Raw genomic sequence first — 26,017 nt, 5'->3', positions numbered from 1 at the left:
AGATTTGAAAAAGATGACTATTTTAAGAATTTTCCCTTCAATTTAACACCACAAAACAATGAAATGATCAAACTTATTTTTAAATACTAGTTGGTAAACGTTTAACAATATTAATATGGTCATACTTATTTATACTAACCATAAATAAAAATAAAATTAACGTGCTAAATATGAGAATTAAGTATAGTAATTATATATATATATATATATATATATATATATAAATAGAGTAATTATATAGTTACATCATAGAGTAATTATATAATTACTCTATGGTGTATACATAATTACTTGATTCTCCCATTTAACATGTTAATTTCATTTGTACGTTAACTTATAATTCAAGATCGACTTTTCTATACATTTTAATCTATTACACAAATAGTATTATGCTTAATAGTGAAGAGCAATCAGAATTAACATTCAAAGACATGCATATTGATCATCCCACACAAATTATAACCTAATTAATCCTCAAGAAACGGGTAATCGGTGTATCCGACTACCGGATCATCCGTATAAAATGTGCTTCTATCGTACATGTTTAGCCTTGCATTCAACCTAAACCTCTTAGGTAAATCCGGGTTAGCCAGAAACGCCCGCCCGAAAGCCACAAGATCCGCCTCGCCATTTTCTATCACACGGTTAGCTTCGTCTCGTTCGTAGTACCCACCCGCAACAATAAACGTACCGTTAAACGCGTTCCTCATCGACCACAAACTGTTCCGGGTCTCAACTCTCTCAAACTGAGTCACCATTCGTGGCTCGATCACATGACAATAAGCGATACCGAGTGGACTCAGTGACTCGGCCATGAACACGCCTAGCGAGTGAGGATCCGAGTCACCGGACTCGTTGTAGCTAGCAAATGGAGATAACCTAATTCCCACTCTCTCAGCTCCTATCTCATCCGAGATAGCTCGAACGACTTCAAGCGGGAACCGGCAACGATTCTCGAGACTTCCACCGTATTGATCCGTCCGGTCGTTTACTTGATCTTTCATGAACTGGTCGATTAAGTATCCGTTTGCTCCGTGGATTTCGACGCCGTCAAAGCCTGCATGGATTGCGTTTCTTGCAGCTGTACGGAAATCGTTTACGACACCGGAGATTTCGTCGATGGTTAATCTGTGTGGGGGTGAATACTGAGAATCTGCACTTCCGGAACCACCGATAAACTGTTGGTTTAGAATTGGCTTGTTGGTGCTGGATATTGGAGACTGGCCGTTTGGCTGAAAACCTGGATTATCATTATACAACATCTTTACGGTTAATAAAGTAAAATTAGCGTAAGTTATTGATTAAAAACTTAATGTTTTGTGTACATCTACCCACATAAGGTGAACTTCAATGAATCTGTATATGAAATATCCGAAAACTTCCGAATTATCCAAAATTCGGACGAATTTTCGGATAAATCCAAATTTTCGGATTCGAATGATGTTTTTAAAATTTCGGATATTTTGAACATCCGAATTATCCGAAATAGTTTGTCTATTATATTATTTATAACTTTCAGATAATTTTAGAAATTTCAGATAATTTCCGGATATTTCAGATAATTTTCGAATATCCGAAATATTTTTAAAATGATCCTTTAAATTTTTATAATATTTCAGATAATTTTTGGATTTTTTTTTTGTGAATGGAAATTACAAATATCCATCCGAAATATCAGATTAGTATAGTAATATTCACTATCCAAAATAATTGGATATTTGAAACTCCATATATCCGGTTTTGAACATATCTATTGTCGATGTGTGATAGTAATATGGTTATTAAGACATTGGACTTCAAGTCTCATAAAATAAAATTAAAGATGGACAAATCAAAATTTTTTTTTCTTTGATTGACCCTATTAGGAGGGTGTATTTTGCTTAGCCCTTTGCTTAATTATTTTCATATATATTTTTCGTTGGTTGATAAAAAATGGTATATATTATGAGTAGTTTTAGTGGTTGTGTTTGTCGTTACAAAACCCTAAACTATTAAATCTATGTTTGCACCTCACTCTTCTTATATCTATTTCTCTTTAAAACTACACCTATGTTTCAAACGCATCAAAAATCAGTAAATACGGTACTTATATCTGTACCCAAATTTTATGGTACGGATACGAGTACGGGTACTTTAGGTACGATACTCGTTTTTGTACCACCTTCTCTTTAAAAAAAAACTCCACTAAACTTGGTATCGATACCGGAACGGTACCGAATATCAATTATTTATAATATCAAAACAAAATTGTAATATCACAACTAAAAACATAATACCAAAACTAAAAATGAAACAAATGACCATAATATAAAATCCATTAATGGCGGCTGTTACTAGTTACTGACTAGAAAAAGAGAAGAAAACTAAGGTTTGATTGGTTAATCAGAACTGTTTGTACTTAATATTTTGATTATCTATAGTTTTGAAAAGTCTGTTTGAAGCCTTGAGGATATCCCAATAAAAGCACGATTAGAGTTATTTGGAAATCATAATAAAAATCCCTACATGTTCATAATGGGTACCGAATATTTATACCTGTACCTATTCCGAGAATACACATACGTACAATCAATAAATCTTGGTACATGTACCCATATCAAATAAACAGATATAAGTACGAATATTCAAAAAAAAAATAAATCCCAACACTTTTATTATTCACATTCATCTATATGATTCTATCATATATGGGAGTGCATACACCAAGACCACCCATTCAGATATTGTAACCCAATAGAAAAAATACATACGAGAAAATAAGAGAAGGTTCTAATAAATTGACTGACGTTGACTCCATCTACTAGTATGATGTTACGTGAAAGTGCAACATGAGAAGATGCCATGTGCTTTTGTTAACACCTGATTTTGAAGTTAGTTATAATAAAAGAGAGAAAAAAATTTAAGAGAAGTAAACATATTATTATTATTATTATTATTATTATTATTATTATTATTATTATTTGTGTAATATCCATTTGAATAACTGACAAACCACTAATCCACTCGATTATCTGTATTCCATCCACAAGAGTAGGGTTGATAATTCGTGTCTTAACAGTTTTATCATGTTAGAAACGACACGTTTAACACAGATATCGAACATGAATACGACTTGTTTAGCTACTTTATATGTCTTGATAATAAGATAGCTTTAAGTTCCATGTACCAGTAAGGGAAAATGATAGAGTCTAACATACTAACTCATTTATTTACGAAAAAATCACATATCACACTTTTTTAATTAATAGTTCTTATTATATCTTATATGGTTACCCAACTGTCAGCCCTACACTAAAGAAATCTCACCAGAAGTGAGAATACCTCTTTGTCCGGGACTTGAACCCAAAATCTTTAATAGAAAAAAAAAAGAAATGAAGTTTTTAAGGTTTCACATTAACCACCAGCTGGACTAGCAATTATTAGAAAATAATCATATTAAATAGAAAAGAAATTTAATTTAAATGATGTAACATGCATGAAAATGATGTAAAAAAGTCGAAAGTAGAATTAGTTATTACTTATTAGCATAAAGAGCTTACTTGTATTAGACACTCTTCCAGAGTGCCACAACTGACAAAAAAAGATTCCCCCATTCTCATGTGCACCATCTACGATTGGTTTCCATGCTTCCACATGCTCTTTCATCCAAATCCCTGGTGTGTTTGGCACTCTTTTTTATTGTAAAAACAATTAAATCTATTAAATTTCATTTCATTAAATTAATTTTTTAATAATACTATAGTTAAAACAGAAGTTACCCTTGAGCAGTATCTGAAATCCCAGATGCTTCACTGATCAAGAATCCTCCTTTTGTTGTTCTTTGTTTGTAATACAAAATGGCGTGTGGTTGTGCTGTGAAATTGTAGGATCTTAGTCTTGATAAAGGTGCCAAAACAACCCTGCAGATATCAAGCAACCCAAACTCAATATCTTATATATATTCCATACATACAAATAACATGAAAACAACTACATATACAAGTTTTTTAATATAACAATTAGAGATCTTCATAGTTTGATCGAAACATCGAAAACCGGTTATGTACTGGAGCTAGCGGAATGAAAGAAACTCGCTTTGACCTAAACTAGAGGTCACTAGGAAATTTGAATATTGATTAAAATATAAAACGGGACCAGTATGATTAGTGAATATTATGGACATGGTTATGTATGCAAATAATCAAATAATCTAGCCGGAACCAATATTAACACTCAAAACTTATTTTTACTTCACAAACTTATACCTAGTAACATTCACATACGTATGCGTGTAGGGTTAGAACTTTTAACTTAGAACTACCTCTTATAATTCTATAAGTATAACTGTAATGTTAAACATGTATACACGTAACTGTATAGTATGTTTATATATGAGTTAGGAAAATGAAAGTATTTCATGTATGATGTAAGTTATAAAAAATATAGAAGTAAAAAAATAAACGTTGAAGCCTCACTAAACCAAACACAAGTTGTCAGAAATGCGTAGTAAGTTGCTACACATTTGCTACGCATTCCCTACAAAATAAACGTTGTGTTGGAAACGAGTCGGAACTTACAATATTAAATTAATTAATGTATTGAAATATCATTTACTTATCGTATTAATAAAAACAAAATACAAAATTGAAATGCAGTGTTGAATATGCGTCAAAAATCCGACACATTTGCGACACTGTATATATTATTATTTGGTTTAACATATTAAAAAAAATTAAATATATATAAATACATTGCTTAGTCGGGATTGCGTCGGAAATTCCGACACATTTTTGACACAATTTGTATTTTGATTTAGATAAACATATTAACAAAAACTAAAATTACAAAACTAAAATTTTGTGTCGGAAATGCATTGAAAATGCCAACACACTTCCTACGCAATTTATCTTAACATAAGTAAAATACAAATTTAAATTGTTTTGTCGGATTTGTGTCGAAAATTCCGACACAGTTATGACACGTACATTTTAGTTTTAGTCGTAAAAAGGCCAGGTTTCATATTCTGTCAAAAATGTATCGGACATGTGTGGCAAATTCCGACGCAAAAAATTGTGTCACAAATTTTTCTAGCAATGATACCCATTTTATAGTAGTAGTTGTGATAAAACCACGTCGGTTTATAAAATATAATAAATAAAAAAAGAAGAAGAAAATAGATAACATCAGTGCCGGCTCTTGGGTTGTGCAACCCGGGCGACCGGCCGAGGCACTAATTTTTTGTGGCACAAATTTTTTTTATATATGTATTTTTTGTATATTATTAACTTTTATTTTATAAAATAGGTACAAATCTTAATCCTTTTATTAGATAGTTGACTCAATCTTTTTTTTACTCATAACCCATTTGAGATAATGGGCCTACGGGTAATTTTATTTCGTTACTCGTTAGAGCCTACGGGCCTTTACATTTCAGCTCGGCCGAGACATTTAAATTCTCGGAGACGGCCCTGGATAACGTCTAAATCAGTTGGCATGTTTTCAAAATAGGTTCTATAAAAACTTAACTACCAAATTTTAAGTATGATTACTGATGTTATGGATATGGTTTATGTATGCAATAACCAATATTCTAGCAGGAACCAACATCAAAACTCAAGCTTAGTATTTTTTTTAAAGAGAATATATTTATGTTTAAGAAAAAAAAAGATTCAAACGGGAAAATGGGTTGCGATGAAACCACGTCAGTTTATAAAATATAACAAACAAAAAAAGAAGAAAAGAGGTTACCTCTGAATATGCTAGCATGTTTCCAAAATGGGTTCTGTAGGGGTATGGTACTAAACCCGGTTTTACGACCCTAAATTTATTATGTTTGGCTTATTTTATTATATTGACTAATACAATGTTATTGGGCTGAGGGGGTTTTGTGGAGGTAATCCTAACTGGGCTAGGCCCATTAGGGTACCATGATGGTGGCCATGAGGCTCCCTATATAAGGAGGTCTCCACCTCCTTATTAGGGGTTGGTCATTCTCAATAAGAGCCACCACCATATTTTTGTGTCTGTGAACAAGAGATCCTGGAGATTTCTTAGCGGTCACCTCCACACCCCCAAAAAGTCATTGCAGATCCCAACCAGCCGGAGAAGAAGATCGAGACGTGGTTCGTTCATCTCGAAATCCGTGGAAACATCGTCATGGATCAGGTCAGATTCATCTCGTGCTTCGACATTGGCGCCATCCGTGGGACGGCAATGAACCACGCTTTGCTTCTCGTCTCGGCCCTCCGATCTGTTCATCAATATCTCGGGTCTACGGTTTCTTCTTTCAGATATGTTCTATGGAAATCCAAAAATCCGTAGATCTAAAAAATACTTCCAGATCTGGAAACACACAGGAAGAAATACCACCGAACTTTTGGGGAAAACCCTTAGATCTGTGTTTTTTCTAAGTGAAATATACCAAATCTAGTTATGATTTTTTCAGATCTGGGTTCGTTTGAGCAACAGTCACACTTCATATTCATAGATCTATAAATCCTATTAGATCTGTTGGTTTTACATAAAACCTACCTGATGTGGATATTCAAAATCTCTAGATCGTGCGCGCCACCGCGGATCAAAATCGCTCCCTGTGGATCAACTTCGGATTCCGCATGCGCGCTCCCGGCGATCACTCTACGCCACAGCGGGTCGCATGCGCGCTCCCGGCGATCACTACACGCCACAGCCGGCCGCATGCGCGCTCCCGGGGATCACTCTACGCCACAGCGGGTCGCATGCGCGCCCCCGGCGATCACCCTACGCCACAGCGGGTCGCATGCGCGCCCCCGGCGATCACCCTACGCCACAGCGGGTCGCATGCGCGCCCCCGGCGATCACCCTACGCCACAGCGGGTCGCATGCGCGCCCCCGGCGATCACCCTACGCCACAGCGGGTCGCATGCGCGCCCCCGGCGATCACTCTACGCCACAGCGGGTCGCATGCGCGCCCCCGGCGATCACTCTACGCCACAGCGGGTCGCATGCGCGCTCCCGGCGATTACTCTACGCCACAGCTCACGCATATCACATGCTCATGAAGACAGCCAAAACCTATGCTCGTGGCGCATATCACATGCTCACGCATCACGCACGCTCACGCGTATCACGTATGCTCACGCATATCACGTATGCTCACGCATACCACATATGCTCACGCATCACGTATGCTCACGCATCACGTATGCTCACGCATATCACATGCTCACGCATCTCATATGCTCACGCATCACATATGTTATTGGGCTTCACGTACGCTCATGCATATTAGATGCTCACGCATCATGCACGCTCACGCACCACATCTGCGCGTGAGAATAAAGGAGACATTGCGCAGGCCGCGCGTAAGCGACATAACAAATGAACAGTCTAATCCGAATCAGGATAAGAACAACCATGATTGTACTCATATGGCTACGCGCCATACTTAAAGGTTGGGAATCCTCATAATATCCCATATGGCTACGCGCCATACTTAAAGGTTGGGAATCCTCATAATATCCCATATGGCTACGCGCCATACTTAAAGGTTGGGAATCCTCATAATATCCCATATGGTTACACGCCGTACTTAAAGGTTGGGAATCCTCATAATATCCAATATGGCTACGCGCCATACTTAAAGGTTGGGAATCCTCATAATACCCCATATGGCTACGCGCCAAACTTAAAGGTTGGGAATCCTCATAAACCCATAGGCCACGCGCCAAGCTTAAAGGTTGGGCACACCTCATAATTTGCCCGAGGATGGGAACCATGCAATACATCCACTTTTAGTTGACATGTTTTTGCAGGTTCGGCTACGAGCCGCACAAACACCTATGACATCATTATTATTATCTGGCCATTTGTGCCTCCATTATTATTTTGAAAACAGGCCGGGATATTCATCCTGCGCGGAGGAGGCCCATGTGGGCCAGTCATTATCATCATTTTATAGCTCGTAAGTCGCCTCGCTCGCAAGCTTTTATTATTCTTATAGCTCGTAAGACGCCACGCGCGTAGGCTTCATTATTCTCATAGATCCGTAAGTCGCCTCGCGCGCAGGCTTCATTATTTTTACAGCTCGTAAGTCGCCTCACGCGCGCAAGCTTTATTATTCTTATAGCTCGTAAGTCGCCTCGCGCGCAAGCTTTTATTATTCTCATAGCTCATAAGTCGCCTCGCGCGCAAGCTTTATTATTCATATAGCTCGTAAGACGCCTCGCGCGCAGGCTTTTATTATTCTTATAGCTCGTAAGACGCCTCGCGCGCAGGCTTTTATTATTCTTATAGCTCGTAAGACGCCTCGCGCGCAGGCTTTTATTATTCTTATAGCTCGTAAGACGCCACGCGCGCAGGCTTCATTATTCTCATAGATCCGTGAGTCGCCTCGCGCGCAGGCTTCATTATTTTTACAGCTCGTAAGTCGCCTCACGCGTGCAAGCTTTATTATTCATATAGCTCGTAAGACGCCTCGCGCGCAAGCTTTTATTATTCTTATAGCTCGTAAGACGCCTCGCGCGCAAGCTTTTATTATTCTTATAGCTCGTAAGACGCCACGCGCGCAGGCTTCATTATTTTTACAGCTCGTAAGTCGCCTCACGCGCGCAAGCTTTATTATTCTTATAGCTCGTAAGTCGCCTCGCGCGCAAGCTTTTATTATTCTCATAGCTCATAAGTCGCCTCGCGCGCAAGCTTTATTATTCTCATAGCTCGTAAGTCGCCTCGCGCGCAGGCTTTTATTATTCGGCGTGCTATATCTTATTCATGCTAGTGCACCATCATTATCATAAAAACCACAACACGTCACCATCATGAAGAAAACCTCCCAAAACTCAAAGACAATAAAGATAAGGCCGAAGAAAAGGGAAAAAACCGCCTCACGCCCTAACACACCTCATAAAGTCCAGCGCTCCACCTAAACGCTTGCGCGCCCAGGAGCAACGCTGGACTTGGGGGGGCTTGTAGGGGTGTGGTACTAAACCCGGTTTTACGACCCTAAATTTATTATGTTTGGCTTATTTTATTATATGGACTAATACAATGTTATTGGGCTGAGGGGGTTTTGTGGAGGTAACCCTAACTGGGCTAGGCCCATTAGGGTACCATGATGGTGGCCATGAGGCTCCCTATATAAGGAGGTCTCCACCTCCTTATTAGGGGTTGGTCATTCTCAATAAGAGCCACCACCATATTTTTGTTTCTGTGAACAAGAGATCCTGGAGATTTCTTAGCGGTCACCTCCACACCCCCAAAAAGTCATTGCAGATCCCAACCAGCCGGAGAAGAAGATCGAGACGTGGTTCGTTCATCTCGAAATCCGTGGAAACATCGTCATGGATCAGGTCAGATTCATCTCGTGCTTCGACAGGTTCAATAACAACTTAACTACCTAATTTTAAGCGACCATAAACGTAATTTCCACATCTTCTAGTAAAGGACACACAATATTTATGTTAACGGAATTAACTATTGTGAAACATCTCTTATTCATCAACCTATATTGTTAATTTATTTACTTATTACCATATGAAAGGGGCTGTATGTTGATCCATTAAGAGGACAAGCTGATTAAGAGGTAACCTCTGATTCAGTTAACATGTTTTCAAAACATACTCATTAAGATGCTTTATGAACTAATAAATGTGTCTTTTAAATGAACGAAACACGCTCTACCTCTAAACGATTCAAATTTAGCCTCTTATTAGAATTTAAGAGGCTACCAAAAAAATTCATATCTAAACAACAAAACTATGGATTCCAGAGTAGTGATTTTGTCATCCCTTAATATCTGAACTGATTAACATGGTTGTGACTCGCTAGCCGCGATCATGTGCAACCAAAGGTCATGTGATTAAGGTTGAGACTGAGCCATGTCTAAGGTGGATCTATATCCACATCCAGGGCAATGAAAACCACTAAATAAAATCTTTATATTTATATTTTTGAATATTACAAAAACATAATCGATTAGAAAAGGCATGGAGATTAAAGATTACCGATGAGAAAGATTAAATATTTTCATGGTGTATGGTGTAAGGAGAGGAATGGCCTCCATCGATGTTTCTTCTTTCTCCATCTTTCCTCTAAAAGTGTCAATTAACAAGCGTGGAGTCGTGAAGGATTGTAGTTTATATCATTATCACTTTACTAAATGACAACCCAAAAAAAAAAAAGAAAAAAAAATGACAACCACTTAAGCCTATCAACAAGTCATAAGAATATTATATTCCAATAGTACGTTAACAGTGTATCAAAATATGTTATTGTTGTCATTTTGTAATATTGTGAATCTTACATTTAGGATGAGTTGTGTTGGACGTGGACTAAAAGATAGGACCATATGATGAAGTTTATTACATAGGAGAAGTCTTTTTTTATTTTTTCATGTAAAGTTATGTTGGAAATTTTGGATAATAAATAAGATTTATTAGTATTTGTTGCTAATAAATAAATGAGTAGTGTGTCTAAAGAGTAAAATGAATATGATATCAATCTTTTAAAATATAAAATGTATAATTGAAAACTTGAACATTCATAAAATGTTAAAATGGGTATGTCCCATATTAGTAAAGTGATAAACTTGTGAGTTGCTTATAAGTGGAAGAACTCACAAGATTATAGTTTATGTGACTAGACATACTCAGTGCCATTAGCAAGGGTCCTGAGCACTCAACGCGAACGCGCTCACACTGGGGCAAAGGCACAGGAGCTGCTTGAGAACCGCCATAGTATTTTTGTGTTGTTGGACCGGATAGTGTGACAAGTGTCTTCGTGTGGCAGTGCGTAAGCGTGATAAGTGTCGGTTGATGTGGTACATCACCGCACCACATCAACTCCTGAACCCACGACCATTGCATGCTTGACACCTCGTGAGACATGTGTCATGTGTGTATGACTCTAGCTTGTTGACAAGTGTCATGTGTGTATGCCATGTGTTGACATGTGCCCTGATAACTCATCTAGAACTTACTATATAGAGAAGGTAGGATGGGAGATGGAATACACAACAACCACAAAACTAAAACTTAGAAACCCGATCAGTCACAACCCATATACACACTCAACACCAAACACACAACAACCGAGCCATGCACCACAAATAGTTGTGTTCATTTCTACCTTTCATGATCCTGAATTCTCGGGACAAATATGGTTTAGGTGCTAAGGTGCTAAGGTAATCCCGACAATACATAATGCTTCGTTGTTGTACCCAGGGAAAGGACGGACTCGTAGAGATAGTTCGAAATCTGTTTTAAGGGATCATTGTTTAACAAAAATCCCCAGCCATAACCGGGAACCGTAGTTTGTTCAAGCTTGCAGCTAGGAAGGTACTGATGGCTTCGAGTGATCAAGATGAGTTCACTAAGAGAATAGTCGTATAAGAAGACACGACTCGAAGGTGATGATCATATCTCGATCAAGGGGGTTTCAGTGCGGTATCAACACAATGATCAATTCAAACCCGGCCGCTTTCAAGGATTACCTTTTCGAGCACAAGTCAAGGTTCTCGGTATGAATCAAGATATGTATATATGTTATATTTTTTGTTATTCTTGTATAGATTTGTATACAGTATTTGTACTACAATTTCTCAAATTGTATAAAGAGATTATTTGTTTGTTTTATTAATATTTTTTTTAATAAAATCGTGACCCTTATCTTATAGTCTTACGACCAATTTCAACTTTCACAAGATTGTTGTGACAATCTTAAAACCTTTAAAATGGATATTGGGTTCACGAAAGTGTAAGATTATCAATTGGATTTTTGTAAGCAATTTTCTTTGGGAAAGTTTAAGTAGTACAAGTGATGGATTTATGATTAGAGTACAATACATTATCCAAATACCTTCGATCGTTTGGAAACGATTTTTTTAGTTGTATGTGCTCTAACTATAGTGTTAGAAACATTTTTTTAAAGCTGTGGTGTTTTATAGTTAAACCAATTTTTGATCATTTATGTCTAAAACAGATTAGAAACGATTCATCAAAAACCGTACCTTTTAAAACGATTTGAAGTGGTTTTTAATAAACTATTCGTTCATGCAAATGTTAATACGCTATTGTGCGTTAGATCGGGTTTAATGTATAATCGTTTTTGTACACACTTCATCTCCAAACAAGCGGGGTTAGATATTGATTATAAAATAATGTGGACTAAATGACATATTTCCTAACATGAGTGTTAGAAATATTTATTTTGTAAAATAATTTAAAACGTTTTTTTGTAAATGTCAAGTTATCTAAATGCCTGTTGGATGAGGTTTATTATATAACAAAAAGGCTATAACACATGTATGAGAAACCATTATTATGTAAAAGAATAAGGTTCGGTTACTAGGACATGAGTCGAAAATGATTCTTTTTAAAAGAGGTTTTTGCAAACGTTAATTTATCTAGCATGTGAGTTGGATACCAAAGGTTTCAAAATGGTTTATTCAAAACCGTATACCTTCTAGTAGTGGTGTTACAAATTATTATTGTGTATGATACTATGGCTAGAAATTGTTTAATCTTCTAACGAGCGTGTTAGAATTATTATTTTAATAAATAATAAGTTTTAAACATTTAATATTTCTAATGAGCTCATAGAAAATGTGGGTTTGTAAATACATATATAAACCTTCTATGAACGTTTTTTTTCTAACGGGCATGTTAGAAATTATTATTTTGTTAAAATAATAATGATAGATACAGTTTATATAGATAACCAAACATTATAAACATTCATGTGTGAATGTGTAGAATTTCTAACGAGCATGTTAGAAATGAATTATTTTATAAACCAAGTAATATGAAGTCGATAATCATATACCGAGCAACTTAGACGTGTGTTGTCTTTAATTGGGTAAATGGTTAATTCTAACTGGCAAGTTAAAAATGTGGTTTGTTATAAACCATAATCTCTAAAGCATTTCGTAACCTTTAGTTTTCTAATATGTGTATTAGAAATAAAATAGTTTATTGTGAAACCGTAAAGTTTTGCAAACATAAAGAGATATTTTGAAAGGAATGAAAAATGTGTTTGCAAATGTAAATGGTTCGTTGTTTATACAAGAAGTGGCATTCATGGTAGACTATTGACGGGACAACAACTTGGTGTTGTTATGAACATAACTCTTGACCAAATACTACTAATGTGTAGAATATTATTTTAACATGTTATTTGTAACATTCGTTATTTTTCAAACTCGAATACATGATCCATTAAAATGTTCTTTTGCTTTAATATTCAATTTGGCTGTTCATTATGAATAAATTATTTTATGAGATCATGTATTGTTCATTTCGTTACAGGATACTTGAATCCAAATTCGTACATTTAATAAAATATTATAATTATCAAACATGTGCAAAATCCTCTCATTTACTTTGTTATTCTTAACTTGTTTAACCAATCTAACTTTAGGGTCTAGGTTGCAAGATTTTAAAATTTCTTTTCCTATTTCCCATGTCCCTCCCGTCAACACTGAACACCCCCACCCCTTGATTTTTGATCTGTAAAATCTGTTGAGAATCACGTAATAGACCTTCGTTACACGTCAATTGACCCATTTACGCGTCCAATCATTGTTTAATCGTGGAAATTGACAGCAAATAGACATCTAAATTGGCGTTAAAACGAACCGCGACTTGATTGACCTAGAAACACTATAAATACCTATCCAATTTGCAATTAATGAGCACCACTACATCCTTATGTCACCACGACGCGAAACCCCAACCCAACTTACACTTTAAAGCAGTCCTGAAGCAATTTTGATTCACGTTCTTGAGAAGAAAGATAAAGGTGGTTGTTCACCTTCAATTCCTACTCGAATAAGGTAATTGTTACATGGGTTACAATCGGTTTTGAATGCTCATTAAATACCCACTATCAATTTTAATCGACATAGTGTGTAAGATCATCAATTTGGGGTTTTATCGATTTAGGGTTCATAGAGTTTGGGAACACATTGGTTTACCCATATAGATATTTGGGGTTTCGTTCTTTAAACAGGTTGAAGCAGCAACCCAGTTGGTTGGTGTGTGATGACCGTCGTTTGAGTCAATCAAAAACCTAATTATTCTAAATAGTTAGAGCAAGTAGGGTATCGTATCACAAGGAGTATGTGGTCAATGTATTCGTGTAACAGATTTCTAATTATGAAGTGACTGGTTTTTAGTGCTGATCACACAAGCAATAAGTTTAGTTTAGAATTAAGAAATTAGAAAATGAACAAGTTTCAATCAGTTAACAAAAGCAAATCACACCCGGGAATTCAAGTATGTAACTAACAGTAATCTCATGCAACCTAACAGATTAATCATTAACGGTTAACTACAGACTGATCAACTAGACAAAACCTTAGGCAACAATAATCACTTTACACACGTTACTGGTTATCAAACAGTCCCTGCCAGTGTGACTCAGTTAAGGGAAATTATATGCTTTGTCGTATTCAACCTAATCAAACAACCCTATGATCAATTATTATAGCAACTGGTAACTAATCGTTCAGATCAACGTAACCATAAACCGATTGAACACACAGAAATACCAAACATCAATAATCATAGATTAACCATAAAAAATTATACATAAACGTTCTTAGTCACATGAGAAAACTGAAAGCAATACAAACTTTACATCCCGGATATGATTCGAAGAGGATTAGCCTCTCATGGTAGCCATTAGATCTTCAATTGATGATTGGAATCCGTTAGGCATCGATCGAATGATGTTTGTTGATGTTTCTTAGCACCCAAAATCGTCCCAAGATGTTCCAAAACGGCCAAGAGAAGTTCTTCATGAGTTAGGGTTTATTATTGCTTTTTATACCCTAAAAAACTCGTAAGTTCGCGTCATATATTAACACCCGGTGTAAGTTACTCTCTACCCGGCGTATGTTACGCCGGGTCTTGTTTTCCTACGCCAAACACCACTGTTTTATAATTTGCTTACGCCTTTTGTGTCAGGTCCTGGAGTAAGTTAAGCCAGGACCAGAGTAACTTAAGCCGAGACCTAAAATTCCAACGCTTGTATAACATGCTGAGGCTCAACTCTCCACATTGATTAGCTTCCGTTTACTCTCCGATCATCCCAAGACTTCATCCCATACTCGTACAAGTCCCAATTTAGCATATTTATCATTCAAAGACCTGCAACAAATAAACACGTATGAAGTACCATTGTTCGCATACTAAACTAACTAAAACATATAAAATAATACAAATAAGTACATGATTTATACCCGACCATCACATCCCCACACTTATCTTTTGCTTGCCCTCAAGTAAACTCAAAAGAAAACATCAACCTCCATCATAGGTATGTAAATTATCACCATTAATACTAGTAATGTTTAAGGACATTCCCAGTTTCCCAGACTGACACTGCTTTTAGATTGACATCTCACAAATAAGTTTAAGTGCTATAATAAAAACAATAGAGCCGCCCAGACAGGTGTACTTTGTTTCCGGTTAAGGCACACATGCTCATACCACTTGTAATATAACATTTCTCATCTCGGTTTAATATATGGACTAGCAAAAGATGTGACAGTATCACTCAGCTCACAATATCACTCATAAGTACATATTAATCCATCAAGCTGCTTTGGTACAAATTCAAATCAAGAGGTCTTAAAAGGGTTGTAACGAGGCCAGGTGTAAGGGTATGGAAGGGAATTTTTCAAGTAGCTCAAACGATTCAACCCGGCTTATTACAAAACATCTAAATAAACGAAACTACTATACAAACTGACTAACTTATTACAAAACCTCTAAATAAGCAAACTAACATACATACTGATTTCATCTTTTTTTTTTCTTTTCTTTTTTTTTGTTTTTTTGTTTGTTTGTTTTTTTTTACCATAAAACAACTACTAATTGCGTAACTGAATAATAACAAACATCTTTTTGGCTTTTTGCTCAATTTTTTTTAAGCATAATAACGTGATGCTTAATAATGGAATAAATATAAATACACAAACAAGAACAAATACAAATAAGCCTAATAAGCCGGATCGTCTCGTAACATAATGTCGGGGTTAAACAAACGAAAAATAAGTCCAATAAATGTTTTCTAAGGGGCCCAACCCCCCGCCCATCACATAAACCATCCTCATATGTATAATGTATGAGGCCCCAACCCCCCAGTACCCACACTCACGCTCATCCAGATGAGGCTTAACCTAGTTGCCTCTATCCCTTTTGTATTTTGCCAACTGTGATCCCGTAATCCATGAACATCAGTGAAACCACTCAAATGACATGTGTGTACTATATATTATATGTGTATTATGTATATTTGGGTCAACTCACACACGTACCGGAGGAATAGGGTTGACGATATAAACATGTGTACCTGTCCCCATGACTCGTTATCCCCGCCTAAACAACCCCATTTTTAACTTCTTGTTATAAAAACATTTGTGAGTAAGACTAATGAGACGCTGAAAAAACCAACCATGACCAGAAACCTATGCCTTGACATTAATGACAATAATTAACAGTTAATAACTTTGGTTTCTGAACACTCTTCTAGGAACTATCGGGCTAAAAATTTTCAAATTTCCCCCATCCTCACACTTGAGGTTTACATTGTCCTCAATGTAAGAATACTTAACACTGTCCTCAAAGTTAAAAATGATAGAACAATTAATGAACGTTTGAGGGACGGGGTTGAAATTGACTTTTTGACTATTAAGCAATTTTAAAAATTTCGGGGCTCATGTGAGTTGGTATTACTAACAATTTACAATTACACTTTTAATGTTTAAATTAATAAAAACAAAACTAAATTATGAAACTGAAGTCACTTGATATCAACGTGACTGGAGAAGGACCAGTCGGCTCTTGAACTCTTATAACACTCGTGTACTCTCGTCTCATCCAATTACCAAACTGACAATCGAACCTGCAAAATCTCGATATGTGTAGAAGCAAGCTTCTCACAAGTGTAAGACATAGGTCTTTTAAGAGTTATGAAAATGAATATTCTGTTAATTTTATTAAAACAATTAACGAGCCGAATTAAATCGTTTCATAATAAATTTTGTTAAACAAGTTAAAACGTTAAAAGACCTAACTCACTTTCGTAGGAATCACGATTGCATTTAGCGTATGCAACAAGCCCTTTAAACCCCCCGGTAGCCCGGGTGGACGAGTGAGGTCTCGTGAGGGTTTATAGTGAACTACACCCACAAAGTTCCAAATACAACACAATATACAATAAATCAAAATACAACAGATAATAACTCAAATAAAAACAAATTGGAAAGATACTTACAAACCCCGGGTTGCCTCCCGGTTAGCGCTGAATTGATGTCTACAGCTCGACAATACCTGAATTTCTCATGGTGGTCGATGTGCACACTTACCCACCGAGTTTCCAATATGCGCTCGGTAGCTTACATGCCAAGTCCATAACCGCTTTATAGTTATTGGAATGCTACTTGAATGATTATTGTGAGGCTGCTTCTTAATTATTTGCCCAATATCTTCCAAGCTTACTTTCTTTTCATTCTTTACCAAGCCTTCATCCTCACACTTGTTGTTTTGAATAATTAGTACTGGAGAAGGCATAGGATTCACATTGGCTACCTTGAGCTCTTCATACTCTGAAGGAGTTGTATCTTCTACTTGAATCCCACTTTCACTTTCTTGCTTTGGAAGATCAACAACCTCATTCTCTTCATCACCATCAAACACAGTACCACTAGGCAACTCTTCTTATTCTCGTTTGATTTTAGTATTGTCCTCAATATTCGGATTGAGCGAGGCCAAAATTCTTTCATGTCTTATTTCATATTCCTTTTCTTCTTCCATCATCTGTCTCTTATGTTCTATTAACGTGTTCATGATGGTATCGAGCTTAGAGTGCAGAATATTTTGTTGGTCTTCATCAACAGACTGAGGATATTCATAATCATCTTCTTCATGAGAATATTCATAATCATCCTCATCCCAGTCTGGTTTAGTGTGTATAATCTCTTCATTAATTATATTGGTCCACTTAGCCTTGAGAGATTTCCTTTGTAGTTCTAATTTCTTGTTATGCTCAACCATAATATTTATCAATTTGTCAAGTTTGGATTCCACCGTGTCTTGGGAACTTGAGGAATAGGGCATCTACGGTTCGCAGTTGGCACAATACGGCTCTTGATCATATTGGTCATCCATGTCTGATTCATAATCTTCATCATAATTTGGTGATGTGTGTTGTTCAGAGTGTGAATAATATGACAAAATCTCTTTATCTTCATAGCATGTCGTCATATATCTTCGCCCATGGCAACGCTTTTGCCGATTTTGTGCAACTACTGGACAATCCCGATAATGATATGGGCCTTCACAATAACAAAAATCACCACAATTGCTCATAGTGACAGTTGTGTGCTCGGGTTTCGGGATGGGTTTTGGTTGTGACCCATAAGCGGTGACTGTCTGCCCGAGTGGCGGGTGTGTATAAACCTATGACCTGCACAAACAACACACCCCGCGTAAAATGGAAAAATAAAATTAAAAATTACAAAACTAAAATAAACAAAGAAATCAAATAACACGAAAAACACTAAGCGCGCTAATTCCCCGGTAACGGTGCCATTTTGATGACCGTCGTTTGAGTCAATCAAAAACCTAATTATTCTAAATAGTTAAAGAAAGTAGGGTATCGTATCACAAGGAGTATGTAGTCAATGTATTCGTGTAACAGATTTCTAATTATGAAGTGACTGGTTTTTAGTGTTGATCACACAAGCAATTAGTTTAGTTTAGAATTAAGTAATTAGCAAATGAACAAGTTTCAATCAGTTAACAAAAGCAAATCACACCCGGGAATTCAAGTATGTAACTAACAGTAATCTCATGTAACCTAACAGATTAATCATTAACGGTTAACTAAAGACTGATCAACTAGACAAAACCTTAGGAAACAATAATCGCTTTACACGCGGCTCTGGTTTTCAAACAGTCCCTGCCAGTGTGACTCAGTTAAGGGAAATTATATGCTTTGTCGTATTCAACCTAATCAAACAACCCTATGATCAATTATTATAGCAACTGGTAACTAATCGTTCAGATCAACGTAAACCTAAACCGATTGAACACACATAAATACCAAACATCAATAATCATAGATTAACCATAAACAATTATACATAAACGTTCTTAGTCACATGAGAAAACTGAAAGCAATACAAACTTTACATCCCGGATATGATTCGAAGAGGATTAGCCTCTCATGGTAGCCATTAGATCTTCAATTGATGATTGGAATCCGTTAGGCATCGATCGAATGATGTTTGTTGACGTTTCTTAGCAACCAAAATCGCCCCAAGATGTTCCAAAACGGCCAAGAGAAGTTCTTCACGAGTTAGGGTTTATTATTGCTTTTTATACCCTAAAAAACTCGTAACTTCGCGTCATATATTAACACCTGGCGTAAGTTACTCCCTACCCGGCGTAAGTTACGCCGGGTCTTGTTTTCCTACGCCAACCACCATTGTTTTATAATTTGCTTACGCTTTTTGTGTCAGGTTCTGGAGTAAGTTACGAAAGGACAAGAGTAACTTACGCTGAAACCTAAAATTCCCACGCTTGTGTAACATGCTGAGGCTCTATTCTTCACATTGATTAGCTTCCGTTTACTCTCCGATCATCCCAAGACTTCATCCCATGCTCGTACAAGTCCCAATTTAGCATATTTATCATTCAAAGACCTACAACAAATAAACACGTATGAAGTACCATTGTTCGCATACTAAACTAACTAAAACATATAAAATAATACAAATAAGTACATGATTTATACCCGACCATCACATTCCCACACTTATCTTTTGCTTGCCCTCAAGCAAACTCTAAAGCAAACATCAACCTCCATCATAGATATGTAAATTATCACCATTAATACTAGTAAGGTTTAAGGTCATACCCAGTTTCCCAGGCTGACACTGTTTTTAGATTGACATCTCACAAATAAGTTTAAGTGCTATAATAAAAACAATAGAGCCGCCCAGACAAGTGTACTTTGTTTCCGGTTAAGGCACACATGCTCATACCACTCGTAATATAACATCTCTCATCTCGGTTTAATATATGGACTAGCAAAAGATGTGCCAGTATCACTCAGCTCTCAATATCACTCATAAGTACATATTAATCCATCAAGCTGCTTTGGCACAAATCCAAATCAAGAGGTCTTAAAAGGGTTGTAACAAGGCCAGGTGTAAGGGTATGGAAGGGAATTTTTCAAGTAGCTCAAACGATTCAACCCGGCTTATTACAAAACATCCAAATAAACGAAACTACTATACAAACTGACTAACTTATTACAAAACCTCTAAATAAGCAAACTAACATACATTCTGATTTCATCTTTTTTTTTTCTTTTATTTTTTTTTTGTTTTTTTTGTTTGTTTTTTTTACCATAAACGTACTACTAATTGCGTAACTGAATAATAACAAACATCTTTTTGGCTTTTTGCTCAATTTGTTTTAAGCATAATAACGTGATGCTTAATAATGGAATAAATATAAATACACAAACAAGAACAAATACAAATAAGCCTAGTAAGCCGGATCGTCTCGTAACATAATGTCGGTGTTAGACAAACGAAAAATAAGTCCAAGAAATGTTCTCTAAGGGACCCAACCCCACGCCCCTCACATAAACCATCCTCATATGTATAATGTATGAGGCCCCAACCCCCCAGTACCCACACTCACGCTCATCCATACGAGGCTTAACTTAGTTGCCTCTATCACTTTTGCATTTTGCCAACTGTGATCCCGTAATCCATGAACATCAGTGAAAGCATTCAAATGACATGTGTGTACTATATATTATATGTGTATTATGTATATTTGGGTCAACTCACACACATATCAGAGGAATATGGTTGACGATATAAACATGTGTACCTGTCCCCATGACTCGTTATCCCCGCCTAAACAACCCCATTTTTAACTTCTTGTTATAAAAACATTTGTGAGTAAGACTAATGAGACGCTGAAAAAACCAACCATGACCATAAACCTATGACTTGACATTAATGGCAATAATTAACATTTAATAACTTTGGTTTCTGAACACTCTTTGAGGTACTATCGGGCTAAAAATTTTCTAATTTCTCCCATCCCCACAGTTGAGGTTTACATTGTCCTCATTGTAAGAATACTTAACATTGTCCTCAAAGTTAAAAATGATAGAACGATTAATGAACGTTTGAGGGACGGGGTTGAAATTGACTTTTTGACTATTAAGCAATTTTAAAAATTTCGGGGCTCATATGAGGCGGTATTACTAACTATTATTCAATTACACTTTTAACGTTTAAAGTAATAAAAACAAAATTAAATTATGAAACTGAAGTCACCTGATATCAACATGACTGGAGAAGGACCAGTGGGCTCGTGAACTCTTATAACACTCGTGTACTCTCGTCCCATCCAGTTACCAAACTGACAATCGAACCTGCAAAATCTCGAGATGTGTAGAAGCAAGCTTCTCACAAGTGAAAGACATAGGTCTTTTAAGAGTTATGAAAATGAATATTCTGTTAATTTTATTAAAACAATTACCGAGCCGAATTAAGTCGTTTCATAATAAATTTTGTTAAACAAGTTAAAACGTTAAAAGACCTAACTCATTTTCGTAGGAATCACGATTGCATTTAGCGTATGCAACAAGCCCTTTAAACCCCCCGGTAGCCCGGGTGGACGAGTGAGGTCTCGTGAGGGTTTATAGTGAACTACACCCACAAAGTTCCAAATACAACACAATATACAATAAATCAAAATACAACAGATAATAACTCAAATAAAAACAAATTGGAAAGATACTTACAAACCCCGAGTTGCCTCACGGTTAGCGCTGAATTGATGTCTACAGCTCGGCAATACCTGAATTTCTCATGGTGGTCGATGTGCACACTTACCCACCGAGTTTCCAATATGCGCTCGGTAGCTTACATGCCAAGTCCATAACCTCTATATAGTGATTGGCATGCTACTTGAATGATTATTGTGAGGCCGCTTCTTAATTATTTGCCCAATATCTTGAAAGCTTACTTTCTTTTCATTCTTTACCAAGCCTTCATCCTCACACATGTTGTTTTGAATAATTAGTACTGGAGAAGGCATAGGATTCACATTGGCTACCTTGAGCTCTTCATACTCTGAAGGATTTTAAAATTTCTTTTCCTATTTCCCATGTTCCTCCCGTCAACACTGAACACCCCCACCCCTTGATTTTTTATCTGTAAAATCTGCTGAGAATCACATAATTGACCTTCCTTACACGTCAATTGACCCATTTACGCGTGCAATCATTGTTTAATCGTGGAAATTGACAGCAAATTGACATCTAAATTGGCGTTAAAACGAACGGCGACTTGATTGACCTTGAAACACTATAAATACCTATCCAATTTGCAATTAATGAGCACCACAACATCCTTATGTCACCACGACGCGATACCCCAACCCAATTTACACTTTAAAGCAGTCCTAAAGCACTTTTGATTCACGTTCTTTAGCAGAAAACCAAAGGTGGTTGTTCACCTTCAATTCCTACTCGTATATGGTAATTGTTACATGGGTTACAATCGGTTTTGAATGCTCATTAAATACCCTCTATCAATTTTAATCGACATAGTGTGTAATATCATCAATTTGGGGTTTTATCGATTTAGGGTTCATAGAATTTGGAACACATTGGTTTACCCATATAGATATTTTGGGTTTCGTTCTTTAAACAGGTTGCCAGTTGGTTGGTGCGTGATGACCGTCGTTTGAGTCAATCAAAAACCTAATTATTCTAAATAATTAGAGCAAGTAGGGTATCGTATCACAAGGAGTATGTGGTTAATTTATTCGTGTAACAGATTTCTAATTATGAAGTGCCTGGTTTTTAGTGCTGATCACACAAGCAATTAGTTTAGTTTAGAATTAAGTAATTAGAAAATGAACAAGTTTCAATCAGTTAACAAAAGCAAATCACACCCGGGAATTCAAGTGTGTAACTAACAGTAATCTTATACAACCTAACAGATTAATCATTAACGGTTAACTACAGACTGATCAACTAGACAAAACCTTAGGCAACAATAATCGCTTTTACACACGTTACTGGTTATCAAACAGTCCCTGCCAGTGTGATTCAGTTAAGGGAAATTATATGCTTTGTCGTATTCAACCTAATCAAACAACCCTATGATCAATTATTATAGCAACTGGTAACTAATCGTTCAGATCAACGTAAACCTAAACCGATTGAACACACAGAATTACCAAACATTAATAATCATAGATTAACCATAAACAATTATACATAAACGTTCTTAGACACATGAGAAAACTGAAAGCAATACAAACTTTACATCCCGGATATGATTCGAAGAGGATTAGCCTCTCATGGTCGCCATTAGATCTTCAATTGATGATTGGAATCCGTTAGGCATCGATCGAATGATGTTTGTTGATGTTTCTTAGCACCCAAAATCGTCTCAAGATGTTCCAAAATGGCCAAGAGAAGTTCTCCACGAGTTAGGGTTTATTATTGCTTTTTATACCCTAAAAAACTCGTAAGTTCGCGTCATATATTAACACCCGGTGTAAGTTACTCCCTACCCGGCGTAAGTTACTCCGGGTCTTGTTTTCCTACGCCAAACACCATTGTTTTATAATTTGCTTACGCCCTTTGTGTCAGGGCCTGGAGTAAGTTACGCCAGGACCAGAGTAACTTAAGCCGAGACCTAAAATTCCAACGCTTGTATAACATGCTGAAGCTCAATTCTCCATATTGATTAGCTTCCGTTTACTCTCCGATCATCCCAAGACTTCATCCCATGCTCGTACAAGTCCCAATTTAGCATATTTATCATTCAAAGACCTGCAACAAATAAACACGTATGAATTACCATTGTTCGCATACTAAACTAACTAAAACATATAAAATAATACAAATAAGTACATGATTTATACCCGACCATCAGTGCGTGATGCGTTAGTACTCGGAACCCGTCCAGGGCGCGGGTTCGAACCCTTTGACCCGGTTTTGTTTCTTTTTCTTTTATTTTGGTTAATTAATCTACTTTATTTATTTATTTACTGTTTTTCTGTTATTAGATAATATTTTAAAAACTAATGATAGGTTGTAAACTCGTTTATCGAATCGAACCCCGTCTAACGTTTTTTTTCTTTTCCATACAAATGTATAATCAATTATATTTCTTGATTTTTATCAAGTATAACTTTTTAAGAATAGTTAAACTAATAATATTTTAATCACATTTTTATTATTATATATACGTATTTTTTTATAAAATGTATAAACAACTTTAATGATCCAAAATCCGGTATTATCCCCGGGACCCCTTAATGCCGTTCTTACTTGTATTCGTGTCAAGATATTTATTTGGAGCCTACTTTTAATTTAGGACAACCCGTTTGAATTTTTCGCATGACTAATCAACTAGCTTAAATCGACAACTCATTATCTCTATATATTTCTTGTGAGTTTTCATACCCCTTTTTATCTTTCTTATATTTTGGGGATATCATGTATACCTTATATATTATTCAAGTTTTATTACCACATGTATTCAAAGCACAATTTGATTTATGTTTACGTGTGAATATTACATGCTCTATGATTATGTTCTATCTGCTTAAGTATTTATTTTATTATTTGGTGATTTGGTATCTCATCGTCATCTAGTATGATCATACACTTACCCTAGTACGTTGATTTTTTATCAATAAGAACGGGCCTACATCTATTTAGTTTTTTACATTTTTATAAAAGTTGTAATGCTCTCCATTGACATATGAATTGTGATTTTGTCTATACATATATCTAAACTTAAATTAAGTATTCTCACAAACATTTATGTTGACAAAACCTATTTTAATACATGCTACATGTTCAAGTATTTGATGTTATCAAGATTGGAGATAATTAGTTGGCCTTAGGATATTTATTCAAAATACAAAAGTATGATGTATTTGTTTCGATTATTGAATTTGTGTACTCATTTTAATGTAAATGAAATTAAATAATTATTGTCACTTTAATTTTTGTCTTTTGAGCTACTGTCTGATCGATACGTTACGCCTCGGCATGTTCCGCCGCATTTGGTCGGGGCGTGACGTTATTGTGGTTGGACATATTTTAACTGCCCAAGAGATAAAGTCTCGGTATGAAATGAGGTAATGATGATACGAATTCATGGTGCTTAATTGAGGGAGTACCTCAAATTAACCCACAAGACGATACCATTGTGATGATATTGGCTGAACGATAAAAGTGTTAAAGGTAATAACACTTTGAGAGTTGATGTCTAGATGTTGTTAATTATCTATTTGAATTGTTGTTAAAAGAGTTGTACACATTATGGGGTAATTTCTATTGTATTATTTTGTGTTCAATATCTTTGGATAACATATGCAATTTGACAATGAAATAAATCAATTTGTATTATGACTTACAAAGTGTTATTTTGTAGATTTCGTTTAAAGGATAGTCCAAGAAGATATTTGCACAATAAAAAACTTGAGACTTTTTCCGTTGACTATAAGTCTGTGACAAGATATCAAATACCTAGATACGCCAAGTGAAAAAGTGGTGAGTGTATTAAGATGAAATACACGAAACGAGATATGTCATTCAATATTTAGAGCATCAACATGAAAATACACAAATGCGTTTTGATGATTATTAGCATATGAAAGGAATAAATGTTGTTATTGTAAATTCTGCTAATTAATTTTGTAGGATTTATTATAAGGGAATTACAATAATGATGGACTTCTAAGTACTTATATCACTATCAATAATGTTTACGAGTTATAACCTTAGAAAATGAGATTAAGTTTGGTGTTAAGATGTTCTAAAAGTGGTTTAGGAACGGTAAATGAAATCGAATTATCTTGTCTAAAGTAAGAGATGAATGTTAGGAAGAGATAATGTGTTATCTATTAAGGCTATGAAGAATCAAAATGATGCGTCTTCTGTTCACAAGCCTAAGTATTCTAGTCTAAAGCATGCTAGACTTGTTAGTTATGGT

The 26,017-nt window shown here is 36.0% G+C and overlaps 1 protein-coding gene across 1 annotated transcript; it reads right to left on the bottom strand.

Annotated features, from left to right (window-relative positions):
* Window positions 1-402: 402 nt before the first annotated feature.
* On the bottom strand, window positions 403-10,123 carry LOC143532895 (putative 12-oxophytodienoate reductase 11). The gene is made up of 4 exons (XM_077027808.1): window positions 9,960-10,123; window positions 3,759-3,899; window positions 3,540-3,670; window positions 403-1,240 (listed from the first exon to the last, which is right to left on the bottom strand). Exons 1-4 carry the CDS (start codon window positions 10,037-10,039, stop codon window positions 468-470), a joined length of 1,125 nt encoding a protein of 374 aa, XP_076883923.1. The 5' UTR covers window positions 10,040-10,123; the 3' UTR covers window positions 403-467.
* Window positions 10,124-26,017: the final 15,894 nt, after the last annotated feature.

This window comes from Bidens hawaiensis, unplaced genomic scaffold (assembly GCF_021521415.1).
Source record: "Bidens hawaiensis isolate Kalapana, Puna unplaced genomic scaffold, B.hawaiensis_p1.1 tig00009567_1, whole genome shotgun sequence".
Taxonomy (NCBI): Eukaryota; Viridiplantae; Streptophyta; class Magnoliopsida; order Asterales; family Asteraceae; genus Bidens; species Bidens hawaiensis.
This window is presented reverse-complemented; position numbering and strand designations above follow the sequence as displayed.